This window comes from Desmodus rotundus, chromosome 9 (genome assembly GCF_022682495.2).
Source record: "Desmodus rotundus isolate HL8 chromosome 9, HLdesRot8A.1, whole genome shotgun sequence".
Lineage (NCBI taxonomy): Eukaryota > Metazoa > Chordata > Mammalia > Chiroptera > Phyllostomidae > Desmodus > Desmodus rotundus.
The window spans coordinates 105,840,180-105,862,476 of NC_071395.1; the positions used below are offsets into that span (position 1 = coordinate 105,840,180).

Consider the following 22,297-nt stretch of genomic DNA (forward strand, 5'->3'; position numbering starts at 1 on the left):
TTTCTATACTGGCTCTTGGTCCCCGACATGTGAACAGGGCCCGAGCCAACACCTCGGATTGATTCCTCCTCACTTTTACTCTCACTTGAAGGTTCCCAGGATAGTCGAGATTCCTGTCCTCTTGGGGATAAGGAGAAGCATCCTAGATAACAGGCGTCTGATTGTGGGACTCGAGGGCTGTGCCATCCTGCCAAACCTCGAGCGTGGAAGTATAGGCCTGGGGCAGAGCTGGCTTCCTGGCACATCTCGCTCCCACCCTCACCCTGTCCCTGTCCTACACGTCTCGGGATACAGAATTACAGCTACAGAGATTAAGCAGCAACAGTTCTAGTTCTTGACCGGTGAAGTGGTTACACAGGTGTTTTCTTTCGGATAATTCAATCGTACCCTTCTTGTGCACTTTTCTGTATGTCCGCTTATACCTCCACAAAAAGAGTTTATTATAAGAGTGCTGAGCACTAGAGGCTGGACCGTGGTCACGAACAAGGCTACCGAAGGGGGGACGAAGTAGAGGCAGAGGAGGGCGGAAGCCTTTGCCTGTGTGTGCGAACGACTCTCCCCTCAACACCACGGGCACCTGGAGGGCTGGGCCGGCGTCGTATTCTTCGTGGTCCCTGAGCTCAGCCTGCGCCTGCAGCACAGTAAGCCCAGGAAGGGTGAGTGAGGCCAGGAAGATGTGTCCACCTTCTGGTCCCCAATGGGTCACAGGCTTGTGCCCTCTCAGAGAAAAGGACGTTCTGAACATGGGTGATCCTGTGTTCAGACTCCAACGTCTCTGTCCAGGGTACAATCCTTCTTGCCCCCAGGCCCGATTCTCGGAAGGGGAAGAGCAGGGACGGCTCAGTGTCATTTCCACGCTGCGCCGGTTAACCTCTGGCCTTTAGCATATCCAGCGGGCCTTCTGGTGGAGTCGGGGAGGGGCCCAACAAAGGGGCAGGACCCAGGGTGAAGGCAGTCACGGGCGAGCCAGGGCAAATGACAACCTGATCCATGGGGGTAGGACGTGCGTAGCTGACCGTGAACTCTGATTCTGCCAAAGCAAAGGGAGCCTCGCTGAACTGGGCAGAGCTGCTGAGCAGGAGCGGGGCCGGGCGGGGCACAGGAGGACCCTCCTTTCTCGTGTCCCGCCCCTGGGCGCGAGCGCTGAACGCTATACTAAGAGCCTCGTGCTCTAGGACAGCAGTTGCTCACTTGGATGCAGCGGGTCGGTAGCGGTCTCTCCAACGGGAGCCAGGTGGCGTCCCGGTGTCCCAGCGCAGCCCTCGCAGAACAGAACCAGGTGGCCACGCTGCCGGTGCGGCTGCTCAGAGATGATGTGGCAGCTGTGCGGGACAATGTCCACGCGGAGAGTGGTTTCCAGATGAAGGTGAATGCCCACGGCTTCAGCCCCGAGGAGTTGGTGGTGCAAGTGGACGGCCAATGCCTGAAGGTGACCGGCCAGCGGCAAACGGAGAGCTACAGCCCGGATGGAGGTTCCTACCGTTTGGCACATAAGGTGCACCGCCAAATGCTCCTCCCGCCGGACCTGGATCCCGCCGCCATGACCTGCTGCCTGACCCCCTCGGGCCATCTGTGTGTCCGGGGCCAGTGCCGGCCGCTGCCTCCCCCTGAAGCCCCAACAGGACAGTCCTCCAGACTCAGGAGTCGTGGCTCTAAGAAGGGTTCCAACCCAGCCTGACCCAATAAACCACCGTAGTGAGCACAAGCCTTAGGGTCTGTGGTCTTTTCTCAGAATTGGGATCAGAGCTGGAAAGGCATGCCAAGGTTGGGGTCAACTAAAAACCAGGCCTCTGTGGTCTTGGGAGAAGCTGGGGCCGGGGGGTGGGGGGTTAGAGAAATAGCAGCGCGGCGCTACTCAGCTCGGCTCCGCTGGGCCCCACAGTGCCAGCCCTGGCAGCTGAGAGCAGCGGCGCCAGCAGGGTGCAGCAGAGAGCCGGAAGGGCCCGAGATCGGATGGCTTGGTCCTGGTGTGAGGCTGCTCATTGGTGCTTCTTCCTCTTCAGGGAAGAGGGTGAGAGGATCCAGCCCCTCACAGTCCTGATACAGATTAGCCGAAAGCCCCAAAGAGCGTGTTTCTGGTGTTTCAGAGACCAACCTTTCCTTTCGTGTTTTGATTTTGAGACCAGCTATTTTCAAATCCAGACTGCACATCACCCCAATATGACCTAGAGGTGGTGGGGAGCAGGACCCCCAACTTCAAAATTGGTGAGAGTCAGTTCTAACGCCCAAACCCTGTGCCATCAGCCCTGCAGGGGTAAGGGCCTCTCCCTCTCCCTCGTTACCATGACCACCAGCATCCCCTCCCCCCAGGGGGTGGGCAGCTTCTGTCTAACAAGATTGAATGGCCGGCTCTGAATTAACTTTAAGCTAGAGAGGATACAGTCTGCCAGAGAAAGACAAGACAGACAAGCAGGAGGTCGATCCATTGGCTGACTATATTGACAAGATACTGATTGGTTACATGTTGAAGAAAACATACAATACAAAATACAGAAAAAGTTGGTTCCATTCCCTCCCACTCCCCCCCTCACCCACCCACCCCCAAATACTCATCATCGTGATTTGGTCAGAACAGGGCTCAGAGCCAGAGGTCAGGGTGACCAAGGATGAGGGGCGTGGGGTGGACTGTGGGCAATGGGTTCGTGGCTGTCACAATAATGCTGTGGTCGCTCTCCACGCTGAGAGTTGGGGGTGAGGGGGGACTGCAGCCTGGTGCCAGCCAGCCAGCCGGCCAAGGGAAGAGCTGTCTCTCCCTTCCCTAGTCCCTAGGGCCTGCCCCATGGCCCAGAACCAAGCACACTTCAAACACGGTAAGGATATGGATGCTCTTGCTGAGTCTGCTCATCAGCAAGAGGAAAAGAGGGTAACTGCTCCGACCCCTGCCTCCCCGGTTACAAGGGTGGGGGCAACAGGGGCACGTGGCTACAACCAGCAAAGGGAGAGTAGGAGAGCAGTAGAAAGGGCAGGAAGTGGGAAGAGATGATCATATATATTAAAAAAGTGACTTAAGACTTAAAATTGCATTAGTATTTGTACAGAAAGGTGCAGGTGGAATAACTCGCTCCGGCCTATGAACAAAATTAGATGGAGAAATCACGGTGGACCCCTCCCCCTGCCCCCCTCCCCCCAGTGGCAGCCGAGTAGTTAAGTGCGATTGGTTAGAGTGGACTCCAGTCAGGTTGTTCAGGCGGAGGAGGTGGGGGCAGTGGGCAGGCGGGGGGCTCAGTTGCTGCAGCACTGGCCCCTGCTGGCTGGGTTGCTCTCCTGGAGGTCCACGCCTCGGTTCCGGCCCGGAGCGCCAGCTGCATTCTGGGGCTCATTCTTGGGGAGCTTCTTAGCTGTTTGGGAGAGGAGGGAAAGATGTGTTTGTGGGGATACTCCAGTACTGTCTCCCAAGTCCACGTGAAGAGAATCTGGCCTTTACCACCCAATCAGTAATACCGAGGGCTTCACGTCTATGTGCCAGGTGCATTCTGAGTGTTCCGGGAAACTGAGGCAAAGAGGTTGAATGACCTACTCAAGATCAGCGTTAATAAGGCAGGACGGCTTCAGAACCAAATGGGCTAAAAAGTCCTAAGAAACGGGTAGGATGGTGATGTCAGGTTTTAGGTGGATGGCAAGCTAAGTCAGGTGGAGGTCAGGAAGTGGAACGTTGAGACTTTGACCCAGGCTTTAGAACTTCCGGGGCGAACTATCTACATCTGGGAGTCAGATAAAGAAGAGAGCGATTTTGTCAGAATATTGAAAAGGCTGAAAGATCTGTTCGTGAAGGGACCCCACAGACATACCACAGAGCGGCAGGCAAGAGCCAGGCCCTGCCGGGGGAAGGGGAGGAGAGGCGGCTCACCTATTGCCATGAAAATTTCATTCACGTTCATCGCAGTCTTTGCTGAAGTCTCCATGAACAGCAAACTGTTGTCGTCTGCATAGGCTTGTGCTTCCTGATCGGGATGGAGGTGAGAAAGTGGGTGGGAGGGAAATGTTGGCAGTTGGCAGGGGCTGGGGCCCAGAATAACAAAATCTCCCCTGATAACAGTGCCTTATTCACAGCAGAGACAATTCAGGGGTTTCCAGGCCTACAGCTCTCCCCTTGGGGTTCCTCCGAGACACCTATGCGCCCTGCTCCCCACTTCAGGTGCAGCCCCTCTCAGCTCATGGACATTGGCAGAGGTTTTAAGCAGGTGCCCCTATGTTCATTCTGCCTTCTTGCTCTCCAAAATCACTAAGCTAGGAGTTATTTCTAGAAAGCCAGCCTACGAATACAGCTGCACGTTGAACAAAAGCACAAAAGTGTGTGCTTATAACTGCAACACTGTTTCCAGTCTTTTGCTATTACAAGCCACCTTAAAGTCCATCAGTTAGGGATGGGAAAAAAAATTAAATATATGGTATGTAAAACACACTCCCTTCTATTCAAAGAAAGGGATTCACAGGCATATATTTCCAGAAAGATGAGAAGCTAAGGAACTTGGGGGAAGAGAGATTGACTTTCTAGGGTTAGAGACTTAATTCTATAACCTCCTCGTACCATTTAAATTTCACTGTGTGTATGTATTACGTGAAAAGAAGTATCTCTTTTTCAGTAAGTCTCATTAAAAGGTTTACAGAAACAATAAGCAGAAACTTCAGCCATCTGTGTGCACGCACCCCCTCCTGCCACGAGACACGGAGAGGCAATTCCTTCCAGCCCAGGCTCAGGTCAGGAGAGGACAGAAGATACAAGCGCCCCTGCTGCCTCCCCAGGCGGCCCTTCCTGAAGTCCCCGAGCAGCCTGAAGGAGGCCTAGGGCGGCCGGCCTAGTCCTCTCCCCATCCTATCCATTCCCCACACCTGGAACTCCACGACTCTCTTGCTGGCCAGGTCTGCCTTGTTACCCGCAAGCGCGATGACAATGTTGGGGCTGGCCTGCCTCTGTAACTCCTTCACCCAGTTCTTGGCCCGTGCAAACGTGTCCTGGGGAGACAGGGCCGGAATGTCAAAGGGACAGAGGAGGCATCCTGCCCAAGGCTGCTCACTAGAGAAGCTCCAGCCGGCAGGGCCAAGGTGTCTAAGGTGTCACCAGCCGGAGTATTCTGGTGAGACACCCCCACACAACAGAGAAAATGTGCCCACACCCCATCCAGGGACAAGGGTCGAGAAGTAAGGGAAAATCTTTACTGTGTTGGTGATGTCATAGACCACGATGGCAGCCTGCGCCCCCCGGTAGTACATGGGGGCCAGGCTGTGATACCGCTCCTGGCCAGCCGTGTCCCAGATCTCAAACTTGACTGTCGTGTCGTCCAAGCAGACGGTCTGTGTGAGGAAGGCCGCTGTAAGGGGGAAGGTGGTGTTACCAGGCAAGGAGGGGCTCAAGAAGCTGCCCCCACGTATCTCCACTGCTGTATCTGGGCTCTGGCACTCAGAAGCCTTCTCCTGAGACGGGCACAGGGAAGCCCCAACATGGCAAGCAAAGCAGGCCCAAGCAGGACAGGCGAAGTCCGTATTTTAGTGTGTGTGTGTCCAGGGGGCTGCGGAGTGCACACGCTTTGCAGGCCCATGCTCCGCAAGGGTCGGGAAGGGATGCCTGCTTGCGCCTGAGCCATCTCAGGTGCCCTCTCTGAAGAGGAATACAACGAGGGGCCGGAGAAGAAGAGCCCAGGGAACCCTGACTCTGAGCTCAGAAGGGTGGGCCCACCTGCCCTCTTCCTCCTCCTCCCTCCCCTCAGGAAGAACAGTCCAGCTGGAAGCCTCCCCGGTCCCCCAGTTAGCTCCAGCGCAGGGGTGTTGCTGGCCTTCTGTTTCCTGAGGACACTCTCACATACTTAGCTATGCGGGGACGCCAGAAGTACACCCTGTTCCACTGCCAGGCGGAGGCTGGGTGGCCAGCTTCCCAACCGCCCCGCCACCTCCAGGCACACCGGCCAGCCACAATCGGCCCATTTCTGATTGGCCACCCTGTGGCCTGACCTTCAGGAAACGCAGTAACCCTATCTTTGGCCCGAGGAGGCGAGGGAACAGGCAGCGCCTGTGTGTGTGCTGCACGGACGGGGCCCAGAGCTGGGCAGGGGGGGCTGGGGGTCCCCTTTGCCCCAGGACCCAGCAGAGGGTCGCGGAGAGCTCCGTTTGTGAAAGCCTGAGGACACGGGGCACTGCCTACTTCCCCTCCCTCGCTCCCGACCCGGGTGCTGAGGAGGCAGCAGCAGATTGCTGACGTGCCCGTTCTGGTTCCAGCTGCCTGGAAACCTCCCACCAACCAAGAGGGCAGAGAAAAGATGACTCAAACCCAAGGTCGGCCCTGGCCCCTCAAGGTTCGTACTGGCTACGAAGGTGGGAGGCTGAGTCCAGACCTTTCCATCCTAAATGCTGACCCCTGGGAAATCAATGACAGGCTCTGAGCTCAAGAAAGGGTAAAGGTCAGCTTCAGAAGTGCCAGCTCACTCACCAGCCATTTCCCCATTTTGGGAAGTGGGAGAGGGCAGGGCAGACGTGTGGCTTGACACTGTAAGAAGGACCCGCAGGAGTCCCGAGCCAGCTCTCCCTTCCCAGAGGCTGGGTCAGTGGAAGGTTCTTCACCGAGATTGCACAAATAATGAAGAGGCAGAACCGGGAGGGGAAGCCCGCTCTGACTCCCCGCTGGTTCTCACTAGAAGCTCCTTGGGACTCTGGCATGGAGAGCAGCTGTGGGATCTGATTCCAGGGACCAGATGAGGAGAGGGGCTGCTGCTCTGGGTGGGTTCAGTCTCTCCGGGCAGGCAGCTCCCTTCTACTCAATGCCAAGGCATGCCTCTGGCCTTCCCGAGGCCGCCCCTGCTCCCTTGTGCCCACTCACCTCCGATTGTGCTCTCCTGGTACTCGTGGAACTGTCCCTTGACAAAGCGGAGGACGAGGCTGGATTTGCCTACCGCAGACTCCCCTAGCAGGACCAGTTTAAATTGGCAGATCTTGTTCCCGGCAGCTGGTCCATTGGGTCGCGCTGTACCTCCCCGACCCGCCATGGCCTGTCCCGCTGCAGTGCTACCAGTGAGCGCGAGGGCAGGGGCCGGCGCTAGGCAAAGAGGCACTTAGTGGGGAGGGGGCCTCCAACTGCAAGTGAGAAACCAGAAGTACTGGGTTAATCCAGAGACTGCTGCGCAGCGAGTCCTTCTTAAATCACAGGTCTCCCCCCTCTGCCCTCCCTGACGACCTGGCTGACAGCCTCCCCTCACCCCAACGCCCTGCCCTCCCCCCCAAGGAAGTGAGGCAAAGAGAAAAGTGGTCTCCCAACTTCAGGCTCTGGCTCTGAGCAAACCCAGATGTGTGCATGCACACACAGATAAACACGCACAGGACAGGAGAGGGCATGTGCCAGCCTGGTGACAGTGGAGTCCGCAGGCTCCTTGGGGCACCGAACAGCCGCCCAGGAAGACAGCAGGATCTAGGTCAGCAGGCAGTGAACTTGCAGCCCGGCAGCTGCGCTCCAGCCCACCTCGGCATGAAGCACGGGAGTCCCGGGAGAAAGCTCTTCGACAAGGTGCCCGGCCAACCTCGCGGGCACGTGGGGCCAGCGCCAGGGGTTGTCAGGACTGCCATTTTGTCCTCCGTCTCCAGAAGGACTGACCGATTTTCTCAGTCTGAGGCTGGACTGGGCACCAGGATCAAAGCCGCACCCGGGGCCACTTCCCCCGCGTTCTCTCATTTTTATGGGCCAGAAGTCTCACACGCATTGAAAAGCAAAACACACACACAAAACCAAACACGCACCAGAGGCTGCCAAGTTTCCCTCTTCAATGGAGACTTCAGTTCCATTCTCTACTGGCAGAGGCAGAGGGTGACCCGGAGGAGGGACAAGCGGGGGGTGGGGAGGAGGGGACAAACATGGGGCACCAAGACCTGCACCCCCGCAGCTGGGCGTCCAGCACTGACATCTTAGTCCCTCAGCTAGTGATAGCTTTTGGGTGCCAATTTTCTTTTTTTTTTTTTTTTAAGTTTTGGAACTGCAAAGATGAGTAGCCCACCTTCAGAAGCCTCTAGAAGACACGTTAAAAGGCGTCCGGACATACACGGAGTGTTTTACGAACGAGTACCGTGAGGAGGAACCATGTGAACACTGCAGAGTCTGAGCTCAAGGTGGAGAGGGGAGACTCGGGTCGGACTGCCCTCTGCAGAATGGAGTCTCGGCAGGACGGGGCTCTGGAGCAGGGCCCCAAGGACAGCCCTGACCTGCCCCCCGGCCGGGGACGCACCCCCTGCAGTCAGGACAGCCCGGGGTGTAAGTGAAAAGGGGGCGGTCTGTAGGGAGCAACGACCTGCACTGAGAGAGGGGCTGACGGCACAGGGCTCTGGGTGTGCAACCTCAAATCGGCTTTCACACCCATGTTCTCCCCGCAATGTGTTCAGAAAGTCCGGCTTCAGTAAGAATGGCTCGCGAACCAGGAACAAGAGTTTCCTTCTGGGCGGCGCTAAAGGGAAGAGCGTTGAAACAGGGCCGCCTCTTCCCCACGAGTACAAGGAAGGAAGAATGGGGGGGGCGGGAATCTCGATTAGTGAAAAGAAATGCCAGCTTTGAAACAGTTTATCGTTTAAGATGCCCTCTCTTTTCATCCCCATCAGTGGTTTTACAAGACCCTGTGGCCCTTGAGACAAGGTCTGTTGTGCTTCTGGCTTTTTCCGGATGCCTCCCCACCGTGCGCACGTACACACGGGAATCCAAAGAGAGCTTACTGAACGAGATGACTCTCAGGGACGGCTAGCATTCGCCGCACCATCGCACAGTCGTTACTCCTTCAACCTTTCAGACAAAGCCTGACATCCAGGTACTAATGCCCTGCTCCGGGCCACCCAGTACACGGGTGACAGAGCCTGGTCCACAAACTTGGGCAGTCCGCACGCTCGGGTGTCTCCCCGCCATTCTCCCTGCTGTGGAAGAAGGGTAGAGACAACGGCCACCCCGTGTTCGGTTTTGGGTTGCTGGGTGAATGAGACTCTTGTGGCAGCAGCTATGCTGGCCCAGTGAGGTCTGGCTCCAGCCTACAACCGACAGTCACTGTGACCCCTGCTGTGCCTGCCTGCTCCTGCCGGTGTGGGGAGCTGCCCAGCGCCAGGCAGGACCATAGCGACAGGGGAAACCACAGTGGAGTCACAGGCTGGTTATGAGCACAAATCCACACGACACAGAATCTTGACCGAGCAACAGAGCGTGGCCGGGGCACTAGAGGAGGCATGAGCGAGTGGGGAGAAGGGAACAGATGGTGAAGTTCCCAACTGAAAAATAAAGAAAGCAGCTGGGACTGTGGCTACCAGCACCTACAAGAAAAACAGAGGTAATATCTGAGTCTTGTCCCTATCAAACCAGAGGTTTCCAAACCTGCCCACACAGAATCTGACTTTTTAACAAGTCCGAAGGAGAGACAAGTCACTCTCACGCAGTGGTTCCCGACTCTGTCAGCACATCGGAATTGCGTGTGCAGCCGGTCCCGGAGGTGCCGATGCAGCTCTGGAGGAGTGCCCAGTATCTGCATTTTTTTTTAAAGTACTGTGGGTCCTCCACCTGGCACATACCGGCTGATGACACATTCTACCTGGCTGCTGGTCCCGCCTGCCAGAGACACCTGAGCAGGCACACCCAGCACTCTTTGCAGCCTGCTGACTTGTGATTTTCCCAGTTCCACACGGTGATCACGTGAACAGAGCTGGAGAACCTTCCCGGACAAGCAAGTACAGAGGAAGCTGATTGTGCCAAGAAGGGCACACCCAGATGTGGGGGGGGGGGGGGGCGGTGTCTAAGACAGGAGGGGGCCACACCCAGGCCCTGGGAAGCTTTCCCTCTGCCCTCCCCTCCCCGGCAGGTGGTAAAGGTGACTCTCGCACAGAGCTGGACTGCCGCCTAGGGGAGGGAATCTTACTGTGGGAATCCTTCCTCCTGAGCCAGTTGCGAGAATCATCGGGGTGCAGCCAGGCGAGGAAACGAATGCAAGCACTGGGGGGCACGCCCCGCCCTTCACCACAACGCAGACGAATGGGCAGAAGGGATCCAAGTTCCTGAACACTCGGCCCTGTGAACTGGCATAATGGGCATGTGCCCAGCCAGCTCTGGGGCCAAGGGCGGGAGAGAAAGAGAAAGAAAAAGCAGAACACTGCTCTTCCTTGCTTTGGGCTCCTCTGCTCTGGATGCTGCAGTGGGTCTCAAAGTTTTTTTCATCAGAATCACCCTAGGCATTCAGAAAATAACCCTGGTCAACTGAGTTAGAATCTCTAGAAGCAGAGTCTCTTCTCTAATCCATGAAGTCACCCACTTCATGCTTTGTGTCCTTCCTGGTAAAAGGGTGAACAATTCCAGCTGATGGGTGTCTCTCACGCTTCCTGTTTGCTTCAGTGACTTCCTCTAGCTGACTGTCCCAGCACAGCTTGGATAGTGAGCTGATTAGGGAAACCAATCACAGTCTGTTGACCAGAGACTGGGCTGGAGACTCACTCACTCAAGGCTCAGTCAAGGTTAGCCAGAAAGGGGGAGGGGGGGGCACAGCGGTGGTGAGAACCAAGTGACCTTGCCCAGTTCCCCCTGGAGGTGGCTCTGGCCAGCGACTCTTTAGCTACACTGTACTCTGGAGAATAAGCATTCCTGAATATTTAACATCACAAGAGTTGAGCTACAGAAGACAACAGCAGAAGCAACCTGTTAGTTTAAAGAGAAGGAAACGTGGGGCACAGGAGGAGAGGGAATTAGGTTCAAAGGCTACGGTGGAAGACACCCAAAATCTCAGATCAGCCCTGGCTGGTGTGGCTCAGTGGATTGAGTGCCAGCCTGCAAACCAAAGGGTCGCTGGTTCGATTCCCAGTCAGGGCACATGCCTGGGTTGTAGGCCAGGTCCCCGGTGAGGGGCACTCAAGAGGCAACCACACATTGATGTTTCTCTCTCTCCCCCCCCTCTCTAAAAATAATAAATAAATAAATCTTTAAAAAATAAAACAAAAATCTCAGATTAGCTCAGGGATGGTTTACCCATACACTCAAGAACACAGCTCTCCCTCAAAGAAGAAAATCACCACTACTGCACACAGGACCGGAGGGCAGACTCGCAGCAGGACTACCTGGGCCTCTGGCTGGTTGCAGACCCAGAGGGCAGAGACTCTGAAGCAACACGAGCCACAGGAGGCGCCCACTCGCCATTTCAGCACAACTAGTAGGTTAGGACCTGGGAGACTGAACCAGGTTTGGTTAAAGCCTGGCTCTACTGTTTATTAGCCGAGTGACCTTGGCCAAATCAGATGAGCAACCACTGCCGGCTTGAGTCTCTTACCTATAAAATGGTTTTATTTAATACTAATCGCATAGGGTTGTTGGAAAGTTTAAATGAAACAATGCATGGCACATCAGCACAGTGTTAGGCTGAAGGTAAGGTTCCAATAAGTGGCCAGTTTATTATATGAAGAGGCTAACTAGTTTTGACTCATTGGTTGTCAAAGCTCAAAAGATCTTTTTTAAAAAGATTTTATTTATTCATTTTTAGAGAGAGGGAAAGGGGGGAGAAAGAGAAGGAGAAACATTGATGTGCGAGAGAAACATCCATTGGCTGCCTCTTGCGTGCCCCCAACTGGGACCTGCCTCCAAGGCAGGCATGTGCCCTCACTGGGAATCAAACCATTGACCTTTCGGTTTCCAGGACGATGTCCAATCCAATGAACCGCAACAGTCAGGGCTCAAAAGGTCCTTGTAGACCTGATCCTCCTCTTCCCAATGACAGAGGAGATGAAGGCCAGGCAAGGTGACCTACCCGGGGTCACAGGCAGATGGTGGCAGAGCCTGAGCAGGGGACTCTTAACTCCAGCAAGGCTCCCCCATAAGAGATAGAAAACCCAAGAATATTACCAATACCATTACATCAACTAAGAATGATGGGGGCTGCCACCTTCCACGTGTGCTTTGATAAAACACCGTTTTAATTATGGAAAAGTGAGGGTTTTTCCATAGGCCCATGCCTCCCCTGGAGAGGGTAACAGAGGAAGCCTGGGCCTGGAAGCCAGGGTGACACTTAGAAAGCACTCTGAGGGGGGGTGTCAGGCCAGGTCTGGGCTCCTCGTCCCACCACCAGTAAGTAGGCTTAGGGGAAATGTCAGCGGGAGAGGAAGAGGGTGCTGCCCTCACGCAGCCACGGCCAGGTGACTCCCTTTTGGGGGACTAGGGGTGAGCTGCATCCCACACCACTGGGACGGGCCACCCTGTCCCAACTGTATTAACCGAGATCAGTCTCACCTCACTCCCCGTCCACTGATAAGGCTCTTCTGGGACTGAGTGCCTGGACCTGCGCAACACAGCACAGGCACGATGGAGTGTCCCCAAGGGCTCTAGCTGAGGCCACCAACTCCTGCAAAAGCGGCCAGTGTGCAGGCACATCAAGGAGCTCAAAGCCTGCGTACCCATGGCCAGGGGGTCCTCCCCCACACTGTGCAGGCTGAAGCTGGAGCTCTGCCGGGAGTCAGCCGGACAGAGTGCAGCTGCCTCTGCAGCCCTTTCCCTTGTGCGGGAAGTCCTGATGTGTCACTCTGGACAGGTGCTAGGCTGGGTTAGGTGGAGGCCCCAAGGGCCTGACCGCCAGCTTCCCAGAGCCCTGCCGTAGCAAGAACACCAAGAAATCCTTCCTGGAGCTCCAGGATGCTTTCTCAGCTCTCGACAACAGATGGGTTCCCCAGGGAGGCTGAGAGGAGCGGAGTCAGCACTAACTTCAGGGCAAGGATGGAAACCTCCAGCCCCTGCTCCCTCTCTTCCTGCACCCACAGGGAGGAAGGCTGCTGGGGGTGGGGGGCATCTCCATGTAGCTACTAACACAGCTTGGGCAGGGTGATCTGCCCATCCTGTCCACACAAGGGCCCCAGGGTTCACGGGCAGCTCTAGGATTCCCACTCACTAATCCGGTGGCCAGAAGAGGAGCCACGCATTTGGGTGACAGGTTAGGGAGGAAGGTCACCTGGAGAGGGGACAGCTTGCAGTTCTACCAGCAAGGCTTGTCCTGCCTAGTGATTCAAAGAAGCACCAGGGGCCCTAGGTCCTAACAATGACATTCCCAAGAGATTGTTCTCCCTCACAGGGCCTGGCCTCCAACTCAGCACGGCTCAGTCAGCAAGGCTGTGGCAGATTTTCTGGTCCCATCTGGGGCAGCTCTGTAAGACACGTCAAGCAAAAGCTCAGTCTGAAGCCTGGCACTTTCTGCAGCACAAATACACACACACGTCCAGCTACAGGGCATGGAGGGGTGGGAGTGAAGCCGTGTGATGCTCACACCCCACCCAACTCTTCCCTGCCAGTGCCAGGTGGGATGTGAAGAGAGCCCGCCAAGGCGCAGACTGTTCCCTGGCCCAGCCTGCACCTGCCTCGGCCCCACGATGGAGCAGAGTTATGTGAAAGCCAGCTGGGTGGACGTAGGAGGCCTGATCCACAGGCCTCACAACAACCCTGTATTTGCTCTACTCATGCAGGTCCTACTTCATTAGGACACTTCTAACTGGAATCTCATCCATGCAGGGCCCACCGTCCCCTCTGTTTTGGGAGATCTCTGTAGGGGCCAGAAGTACTGGCCAGCACAGCTGCTACTTCTGCTGCTGCCCCAGGCCCAGAGAGATTCCAAGAATCTCTGCCGAAGGTCAGGGTCACCAGCAGCACTGGTTCATTCACGCCAGCAACTGCAACAGACACCTCTCGTAGACCTTTCCCATCTTTACAAAAACCAAAAATCACAAGAAAGCCGATTTACTTCGCTACCCTCTTTGTGTTGCCCTCAGCTCCTAAGCAGACAGCAGAGGACACAGGTCACGTTTGAGAGGAGAGCAGGGAAAAGAGAATTGGGCATCAGATACCAGCAAACCAAACTCCTCTTGCTCAGCTGCCACACACACGGGGGGTCAGAGGACACCCAACCAACAACAAACGAAATCTGAGGGACTATGGCTGCTCGCGGGAGCCTGGGCGCCAAAGGACAACATTTTAGGTCGACTTTTTCTTCCTTAATTTTTTGTTGAACAAAATGTACAATGGTGCCAGGTGAAGACATCAGGCCATGAATGGGTCTGAACACATTTCACGAATGAATCACACTCTACTTACATGGCCCCAATTTCTCCAAAGTCTGCTGTGGGTGGAGGGGCTGGAGAACTCGGGGGCTCAAGGATTGGGAGTGAGAAGGTGAGAGGAACTAAGGGCATTGTTGCAGATGAAGGGCTCGCAAAAGGAATTCTTGGAGGCTGGACTATGTGGGTTTCCTCTGTTTTAACAGCACATAACATCAAGTCTGACACACAGTAGGTGCTCATACATGTGGCGAAGCAAGCCTGAAATACAGGCCTGGCTAAGTCAGGCGAGTCAATGGGGCAGTCGAAGGCTTAAATTCACACCAGACGGCTCGGAGCCCCGGCCCAGCAGAGAAGACCCCTCACCCCAGACAGGTCCTTCTGCACGGGGGCGAAGGGAACCAGAGCTGGAGTCGGGCAAACTTCAGTTCAAGTCCTGGAGCCACCTCTTACTAGGGTGGCCTTGCGTGGTGCCGCCGAACTCACTTCCTCACGTGTGAACTGGAGAGAAGCGTGCCCATCTCCCAGGGCCGTGGGGAAGAGGATGCAGGCGGGACTCTTAGCAAAGGGCCTGGTTCAGAGCAGACTCAGTGAATGTCCACAGGCCAGGGCAGCCGCTGCCCCTTGAAGCCCCTATGAAGGAAGTGGATTCCTCGATCGAAACTTCAGTACTATTCACGCTTCCCCGAGCTCCATTCTTCACTGCCCCCCATTTGGGGAGAATGCTGAATCGGACAAGCGCTCCAGTCTGAGTGGCCGTGCCCACCCAAAACCCACGTCGACATCCTAATCCCACGGGCTGGAATCGGGAGGTGGTGCCTGTGGTTGATGATTAGGCTGTGAGGGCAGAGCCCTCCCGATTAGGGTCGGCGCCTTTTAGAAGGGGCTCTGGGGAGCTCCTGCAAGCCAGAGGAGGGCTTTCATCAGAATCTGACCACGCCGGCACCCTGGTCCTGGACTTCCAGCCTCCAGAACTGTGAGAAACAAATTTCCTTGTTTGTACGGCACCCGGTCTGTGGGATGTCGGCCTGAGCCGTCTGAAACAGCTTTCACAGTGTCCTAGGGCAAGGGGCAGCTTGCAGCTGAGGTGTCCTACCAACAACCCTAACCTTGTATGCTCTGAAGACCGGCTTCCACAGCCACAGAAATGGAGGGAGAGGCTACCACCATCCAAAAAAACAAATCAGCATTGAGCCGAAACCCCCAACCAGGCAAACTATAGCCCCTTTAAAAAAAATAGCCCGGCAACACAAACCATCTTAAAGCCCAAAGGCCTCCCTTCCATCTCAAAGCCTCTTTCAGGAAAGGGAAGAAGTAGTTCAGTTGTGGAGAGGGGGAGGGGACAAGACTAGGACAGCTGACAAAGAAACCAGAGTTCCTTTTAAAAACCAGGCTGAAAATACTAGAGGTTTGGAAATCGCATCATTAATCACCACAGCCTCCGAGCAGCTCAAAGAGCGATCTGATGACTAGGAAATCGGCCAGGGTTAGGGAGGCCACCCACGCCCTCCCCCATGCCTGGGATGCTCCTGACAGAGCCACCTGAAGGGGACAGGCAGAGTCATGAAGGGAAGGCAAGCGGCTTATAAACCAACTCCTGTCAATATCCTGTTAGTGTTTCCAGCAGGGGTCAAGTTACACGCCCACCTCCAGAGGGATGACAGTGGGATGACAGAGCCAGCGAAGGGTTTGCGCTGGTCAGTGAGTCAGGATTACAGCCCAGAGTGACAGCCTGCCCTGAGCTGCCTAGAGCCGCAAGCCTGCCCCCCCACCCCCCGGGGTGGTCCGTTTTTGAATGGCAGCAAAAACACGCTGGCCCAGACCAGGTGGACTCTCTTACGAGACCCAGAGTCCTCAAGGGTTTGGCTGGACAACTTGGCACCTGAAACAGAGATCAACTATTACTTCATTTTCCCAACTGGAGAGTGGGCTTGAAAGTAAACACGGGCTGTGACCACTCTTGGACCAGCCAAAGCAGCATGCAGGGGCATGAGCAGTTCCAACGGGCGAGCAGAGAAGCACCACACTGCTACTGGGCTCAATTTCCAGGATCCTCACAGGCTGGGTTTCCCAGGCGCACCCCCACCCTGCCCAACTCCGGAGTCTCAGTCACTGAGACTCACCATCGGGAGAAGCAGCAACTTGAGTCCATGCACGTAACTCCACAGTAACAGACCTGGAGGAAATGTTTGCTAAAAAGGCAGTGGCCTTGGAGAGACAGCTGACTCTAGCCCTGGACCAGAAACACACAAGGTGAGTCTGGAGCATCTCACAGTCCCCCAAAAAGTGAAGTGCTGAAAAAACGAAAACCAAAAACACCACAATGATGGGGTCAGTCCAAGGGAGCCAAAAGACCTCCCAATGACTAAAGCTGGGACAATTTAAAAAATAAAACAAAGGAGCATTGGATTACAAACTAAAGCATAAAATAAACATTCGTGAGTCCACACTGATCTAAATAACCGAGTGAAGGGGGAAACTGGACAAACTTCCGGCGTGTAAGAATTCCCAGTAACTCACAGATACTCTCTGCCTTCAGGGAGAAGAGCATAACCCCCCACTCCTCAACTGTGGGCCACACAGGGTGATCTCCATCCAAGGAGGACAGGAAGTGGGGGAGGAGACGCAACAACTTTACAGAGCAGAGACGTGCCAGCCACCACCTTCGCCAGGGGACCATGGCTGACACCCAACCCACGGTGACAAGGCACACTGACAGCTTTGCCCTTGATGTGACGTGATGAGAACGGCACTCCACCTGGTCTTCCTCCCCGAAACTCACACTCGTGACCCCAGTGTGATCCCAAGGAAAACGCCAGACAAACCCCAAATGAAAGACACTATAAAACACCCGACCAGTCCTCCTCACAACTGTCAAGGTCGTGAAAAGCCATGGAAGTCTAAGAAGCTCTCTCAGCCAAGAGGAGCCTAAGGAGACACGGCAGCTAATGTTACAGGTCCTGGAATAGAAAAAGGCAGTAGGTAAAAACTAAGAAGATGGGAATAAAGCTGGGATTTACTTAATAACGATCGACATCGGTGCGTTAATTGTGACAAATGCACAATACTGACGTAAGATGTTAGTAACAGTGGAAGCCGGGTGCAGGGGTTTGTGAGACTATCTGTATGACCTTCACAATTTTTCTAAAACTATTCTAAAATAAGTGTATTTTTTTTTTAAAAAAGGCAGCAGTTCATCTTGTGACAGAAAGAGACCCAGAGACTCCGGTCACCATAAACTCATGTTCGCAAAGACGAGGGGACTTTACAGGGAGCTGGGCCAAGGGGTGAGTGGGAAGGGGCATGGTGGGAGCCCTATCGACAGCCCTGAGGTCGCCCTGACCCGTGTGGCTCAGGTGGTTGGCGTCGTCCTGCAAGATGGAAGGTCACGGGTTCAGTCCACTGTTGGGGCACAGGCCTGGGTTGCAGGTTCGATTCCCAGTCGGGGCGTGTACAAAAGGCAACTGACTGATGCTTCTCTCTCACATTGACGCTCCTCTCCCTCTCTCTCCCTCCCTTCCTTTCTCTCTAAAAATAAATAAATAAAACCTTAAAAAATATATTTTGGGGAAGTAAAAAGTCTTGAGGTGAGCAGAGGAAAATACCCCAATCCTGCAGGCAGAGGGCCGAGGAGTTTAAAGGCCACGCCTGCGGGTGACACAAGGAGGGCCGCTGTCACCACCGCCCACCCAAACACCTGCTGGTGCCACTTCCTGGAGCCCACCCTCTCCAGAACGAGCCGGTGTGGGTGTGAGAGTAGCACCCTCCAACTAGAGTTAAACTCACTTCCACTGACCCCTGCTAAGTCCTGGTGCGGGGTCCCCGCTGCCTCCCACACACAGCCGCAGAAGCACAGCGACCAGATCCACACGCGCCTAGAAGTTCACCCACACGACTGTGGACGGCAAAGCCAAGCCAGCCTTTTCCTGGGGATCCCTTCCCTGCAAACGGAGGCTCGGAGAGCTCCACCCTCTGGAATTTAGTGCGTGATCTGTCCCCGCCTCCTCTGTCGTCGACCCTTAACAGTCATCCTATTTACCTGTCTGCTCTCCTATCCGTGAGCAACCTTCTGGTGGACGGACTGCAGAAATGCACCGGCTTTAGGATGGGATGGGTGTGAGTGTGAATCCCAGGTCACCACATCCAAGAAGCAGGAGCTGAGGAAGCGTGTTAAAGGAAATGGGCAGACCCTTGCTGCAAGAGGAGTGAATGGCTGCCCCTGAACGGCCACAGTGGGGACCACCACGCCGGGCGCCACGGTGGGACCAGACACGTGGTCAAAACCGGCCGTGACCGGTGCTTCTGCAGGACTCAGGCACAGGACACTCTGGGGTACCTGGCACACATGAGACAAAGCTCAGAAAGTGCGGCTTTTACCTGAAGTATTGTTTCCATGTGCAGGAGACGAGGGCCCTTACTTTGAAAACTCATCTTTTGGTGTCCCAGACTATGAATGCAGAGGTACCCTACGAAATACTCTAATTCTCCTCTGCCAAGAATCCCCAAGGCACTCTCACCTGGACTTGGGGACATCCTAGTTGACAAATCCTACCTGAAGCAGTATTTCTCAAATAGCCTCACACAAAAGTAACCCTGGCTCAAGGTGGGGGGTGGGGAATGAAAAACCCCCAAAACCCAGAAACTGAATCCAAAGCAGTCTGCTGCAACCAAGATATTGTCCTAAACTTTCCTGCTTTAGCTTAAATCCATGCAAACTTTGCATTCCAATTTATAAGAGATCCAGGACTGTTTTAACATGAAAACGTTTAAAACCAAGTAAGACTGAAGTGCTTAGAAGATGCAAAGACCTCATCTGGTCTGTGGCTCTGAGTGGCCACAGTGCAAGGCCCTGCAGGGTCTGGGAGCCCCAGTGGGAGGGGCACAATCATGGCCTTAGTTAGCATTCTGTTCTGTAAAATGGGATCACAACCCACGTCAACTCTGTTTAATATCTACGAAACAAGAAAATAGGCGACACCATCCAGCAAGGCACCGGGCGTCACCGCAACACCTGGCACAAATGCTGGATCAGAATCACAGGGATGAATTATGATGCACCTTCGAAACCCCATGGACCCACAAAATTGTTATTTTGTTGAGTCTCTATTCTGTAGCCAGGAAACTAGCTCCCTTCCCCCTTGTTACTTACTCCACACGATATTTTGTATCCCCACGACACCGGAAGAAACAAAGGCTCAGCAAGGTCAAGTAAAAGCCCAAGACCATGCAACCGGTGGATGGCGGCATCCAGATGACAACCGGGTCTGGCTGCTCTGAAGCTCTCCTGCCTTCCACCACATCACACCGCCTCTCTGTTTACAGGGCAAGGGTTAGACGAAGAAAGTTCTGTCTAAGAAGTACTTGCTTGGTGGGGCTGAATTTAAATTTATGACCTTGTTCTGTTTCCATGTAAATGCTAGTGAAAAAGAGCTCTCGGTGGACAGCCACCTTCTTCCCACGTGCAAGCAGGAGGCAGCCCCAAATCGGAATAAGGGGCCCAAGCAGAGGCCAGCTTTGCTGGTTCCCCATGCCCTTAACCCTGCCCAGAGAGACCCCTGAGTCCACTCGCTTTTACTTTCAATTTCTAGCCATCGTGACTTTTAGGTTCCTAAGAAATTAATGGCATGCAGATGTCAGCAAACTCTTGGTCCCTGAAGATTACTGACTTGGGACTCCTAACTGCCATGGCCTCCACAGGTGGAGGAAAAGGTGGTCAAGAAGGAGGTTAGGAGGGTGAGGTAGGTGTGGGGAAGAAAAACAGCAGAGGAGCAGCAGCAATGAGGAATGCTAGGGGGTCTGTACTTGGGCCGCTGCCTGCTCACCTTGCACGTCCATTCCTTTACTAAACAGACCAAGGGAGGGCCCACAATTAGGGAAGAAGAGGGCACATTTAATCCCAGACCCCAGCCCTACCACTTTCTAACTGTATGCTCTAAGGCAAACCACACAAATTCCTTCAGCATCATCTCTAAAGTGGACGTACCAGTCCCACAGTCTCCCTGGACTCTTGTGAGGGACATGAGTGAAAAGAGCTTTGCAACTTGAAAATGATTTCTGAAAATTAATGGTTACCACTACTCTATAGCATAAAGACAGAGAAAGGCCTGCTAGTTCTAAGAGGAAAGAGAGGAGAGGAAGGACATCAGAAAGGGGCTTCTATCCCCCGCAGAACCCTCTCTCTCGGCCAAGCAGTGTCAGATCTCGAGATTTCTGGATGCCAGGAGTGGCTGCCCGAACACGCAGAGCGCTGGTGCTTTCCTTGTCTCTCTGGAAGGGAGAGCTTCTCCTTCAAAAGCCGATTTCAGAAGCAGAGCTGGGAGAGCACGTCCACGTAGAGAAGGTCCCCTTGGAAGACTGGCCAGCCTCGTCCTGGGACTTCAGAAGCGTTCTGGAAACCACCGCCTACTACTGAGGAGGTAAGTTCGGTGGGCAGTCAGGCCTCTCTGGCTCTGCCCCTCAGAGGCACAGGGAACCAGCTGAGAGAAACGAGGTCCCCCGTCAAGTCTCCAGGGACCCTCTGGAGAAGCCCACACACAGAGAGCCCATGATCTGCCTATCGATTCTAGTAAGAAAGGTGTTTTCGTCTGTCCAATGAAAAATGAAATAAGTGCACCCCAGGTCTAGCTCAGAAGTTGGAGGAGCCAGGCGCTGTGACGGTCCAGAAGTGACTACAAAGATCTCAAGGCAAAAAGACTGGCGCTTGTAAGGGCATCCGAGGGCAGCGAAGGCGGCCCAGCACACTGACGAGCTGCAGAAACTCCCAAAGATCGCAGGGCCTTCCTTCCCTTCCTCTGCTGTAGATAGCTGGGGTCAGCCAAGGCCTCAGGGAGTCAGCCTGCTCTCATTAAGGTACAGTCCCTGTCCTGTACTTTGGCCCCCTAACAAACAACCTCCCAGCTTGATCTGTGAGAGCAGCCATTTCACACAACTAAGTCCCAAGCAACAGACAAGGATCAGATGTCAGCACAGGCCGTCTCTCGGAAAGGCTGGGGGAATCGGTGCTTTCTGGCACGTATGAGAATTCTCTGGGCTACAAAAATGAGCACAGTAAGAACCCAGAGGGCCCAGAGGTGCCACTGTGACCTCGAAGTATTCTTCTGTAATCTACGATTTGTTCAAGCCCGGAAGGGACCAGAGATAGACGCTGGAACTAGAAGTGGTGTCTACCTGTTGATAAGGGAGGGGGTGTGTGGTGTGTGTGCTTGGGCACGCGCGTGTTTGGGAGTGTGAAAGAGATAGCCCAGGACCTTTCAATTCCAAGCTCCTCATTTTGGGTCCTTTTTCTCCTCCCTAGAGACCAGCAGACAGCGGTCTCAGGAGGAGCAGTCCCTCTGAGGCAGCTTGGAAACCACTCCCCTGCTCTGGGAGGACATCCCTGAGCCTGGAGCAAGGGGGGTGGGGGGGAGGAGTGAGAAGATAATGAATGGGCAGATCCACCCCGATCTGCAGCTGGAATTGGGCAAACCTCAGCTAAAATTTTTAGAGGCAGGAAGGGAGATGCACAACTAGAGAACAACATAACTAGAGAGCAGGGCTGGGGGGCGGAGGGGACAAGACAAGGAGAAGACAGCCCATTCCTACTTAAACTCTGCCGAGATCCCGGCTGGCTCTCTGGCTTCAGGAAAGAGAGGAAGTAAAGGAGTTGTGGGAGCGTGTGCGTGTGGAATGGTCTCCCCCAGGACCCCCGCCCCCTCCTTCCAGGAAATCGACATTAAATCCCTCTACGGTTGGAGAGACAACTGTTTTTGTGGGACAAGGGCAGGGAAACCATGACCGAGAGCACTCCTCACCATGTCTAAAACAGAAGGGGGACAGGCTCCTTCCTTCACACCTTGCAAAGATCCCTCCAAATCTGGGAGCAGAGGGAGCGGAACTTAAGGTCTCTCCCTCCCACAGCTGGACTGGACAGGCCAGAGAGGGGCCGCGAGAGTCTCCCAAGGATCACGAAAGGCAGGGAAGGGAAGGCGAGAAGGGCTCCCCTCCTGGCCCGACGCCTGGGGAACTCCTTAAAAGGGGGCTACGGATCGGAGGAGGGGTCAGTCTCTCTCTAAGCCGGGATGGGCGGAAGGAAAGACTACCCCGAAGACACCTCCACGCGAGCGAGACACTGGGTCCCGGGACAGGGGCACTCACGGCGGCTCCGGGGCGGCGGCGTTACTTGGGATCGGGGCTCGACAGGCTCCGCTCCTCTCCCCCCCGGCGGTGTCTCCGGCCTCCACTTCCGCCTTTCAGCCGCTCCGGATCCGGATCTGCACGTCCGCCCCGCCCCCAATCCTCCCAG

At 54.9% G+C, this 22,297-nt stretch overlaps 2 protein-coding genes across 2 annotated transcripts; one reads left to right on the plus strand and one right to left on the minus strand.

Moving 5' to 3' along the window:
- The first annotated feature begins 100 nt into the window (after positions 1 to 100).
- Positions 101 to 1,678, plus strand: HSPB9 (heat shock protein family B (small) member 9). The gene has a single exon (XM_024553831.3). It carries the CDS (start codon positions 1,196 to 1,198, stop codon positions 1,676 to 1,678), a length of 483 nt encoding a protein of 160 aa, XP_024409599.1. The 5' UTR covers positions 101 to 1,195.
- Positions 1,679 to 2,413: 735 nt separating this feature from the next.
- RAB5C (RAB5C, member RAS oncogene family) lies at positions 2,414 to 22,297 on the minus strand. The gene is made up of 6 exons (XM_024553503.3): positions 22,150 to 22,297; positions 6,809 to 7,062; positions 5,158 to 5,309; positions 4,831 to 4,953; positions 3,848 to 3,941; positions 2,414 to 3,338 (listed from the first exon to the last, which is right to left on the minus strand). Exons 2-6 carry the CDS (start codon positions 6,972 to 6,974, stop codon positions 3,223 to 3,225), a joined length of 651 nt encoding a protein of 216 aa, XP_024409271.1. The 5' UTR covers positions 6,975 to 7,062; positions 22,150 to 22,297; the 3' UTR covers positions 2,414 to 3,222.

Bases quoted from the DNA above. Each gene is read 5' to 3' on its own strand.
- HSPB9 (XM_024553831.3), top strand. From the start codon at position 1,196: ATGCAGCGGGTCGGTAGCGGTCTCTCCAACGGGAGCCAGGTGGCGTCC.
- RAB5C (XM_024553503.3), bottom strand. From the start codon at position 6,974: ATGGCGGGTCGGGGAGGTACAGCGCGACCCAATGGACCAGCTGCCGGG. The intron at 4,954-5,157 runs GTAAAGATTTTC...CTGTCTCCCCAG, and splicing joins TCTATGACATCACCAACACA to GACACGTTTGCACGGGCCAA. The intron at 3,942-4,830 runs GTGTGGGGAATG...CATCCCGATCAG, and splicing joins AGAGAGTCGTGGAGTTCCAG to GAAGCACAAGCCTATGCAGA.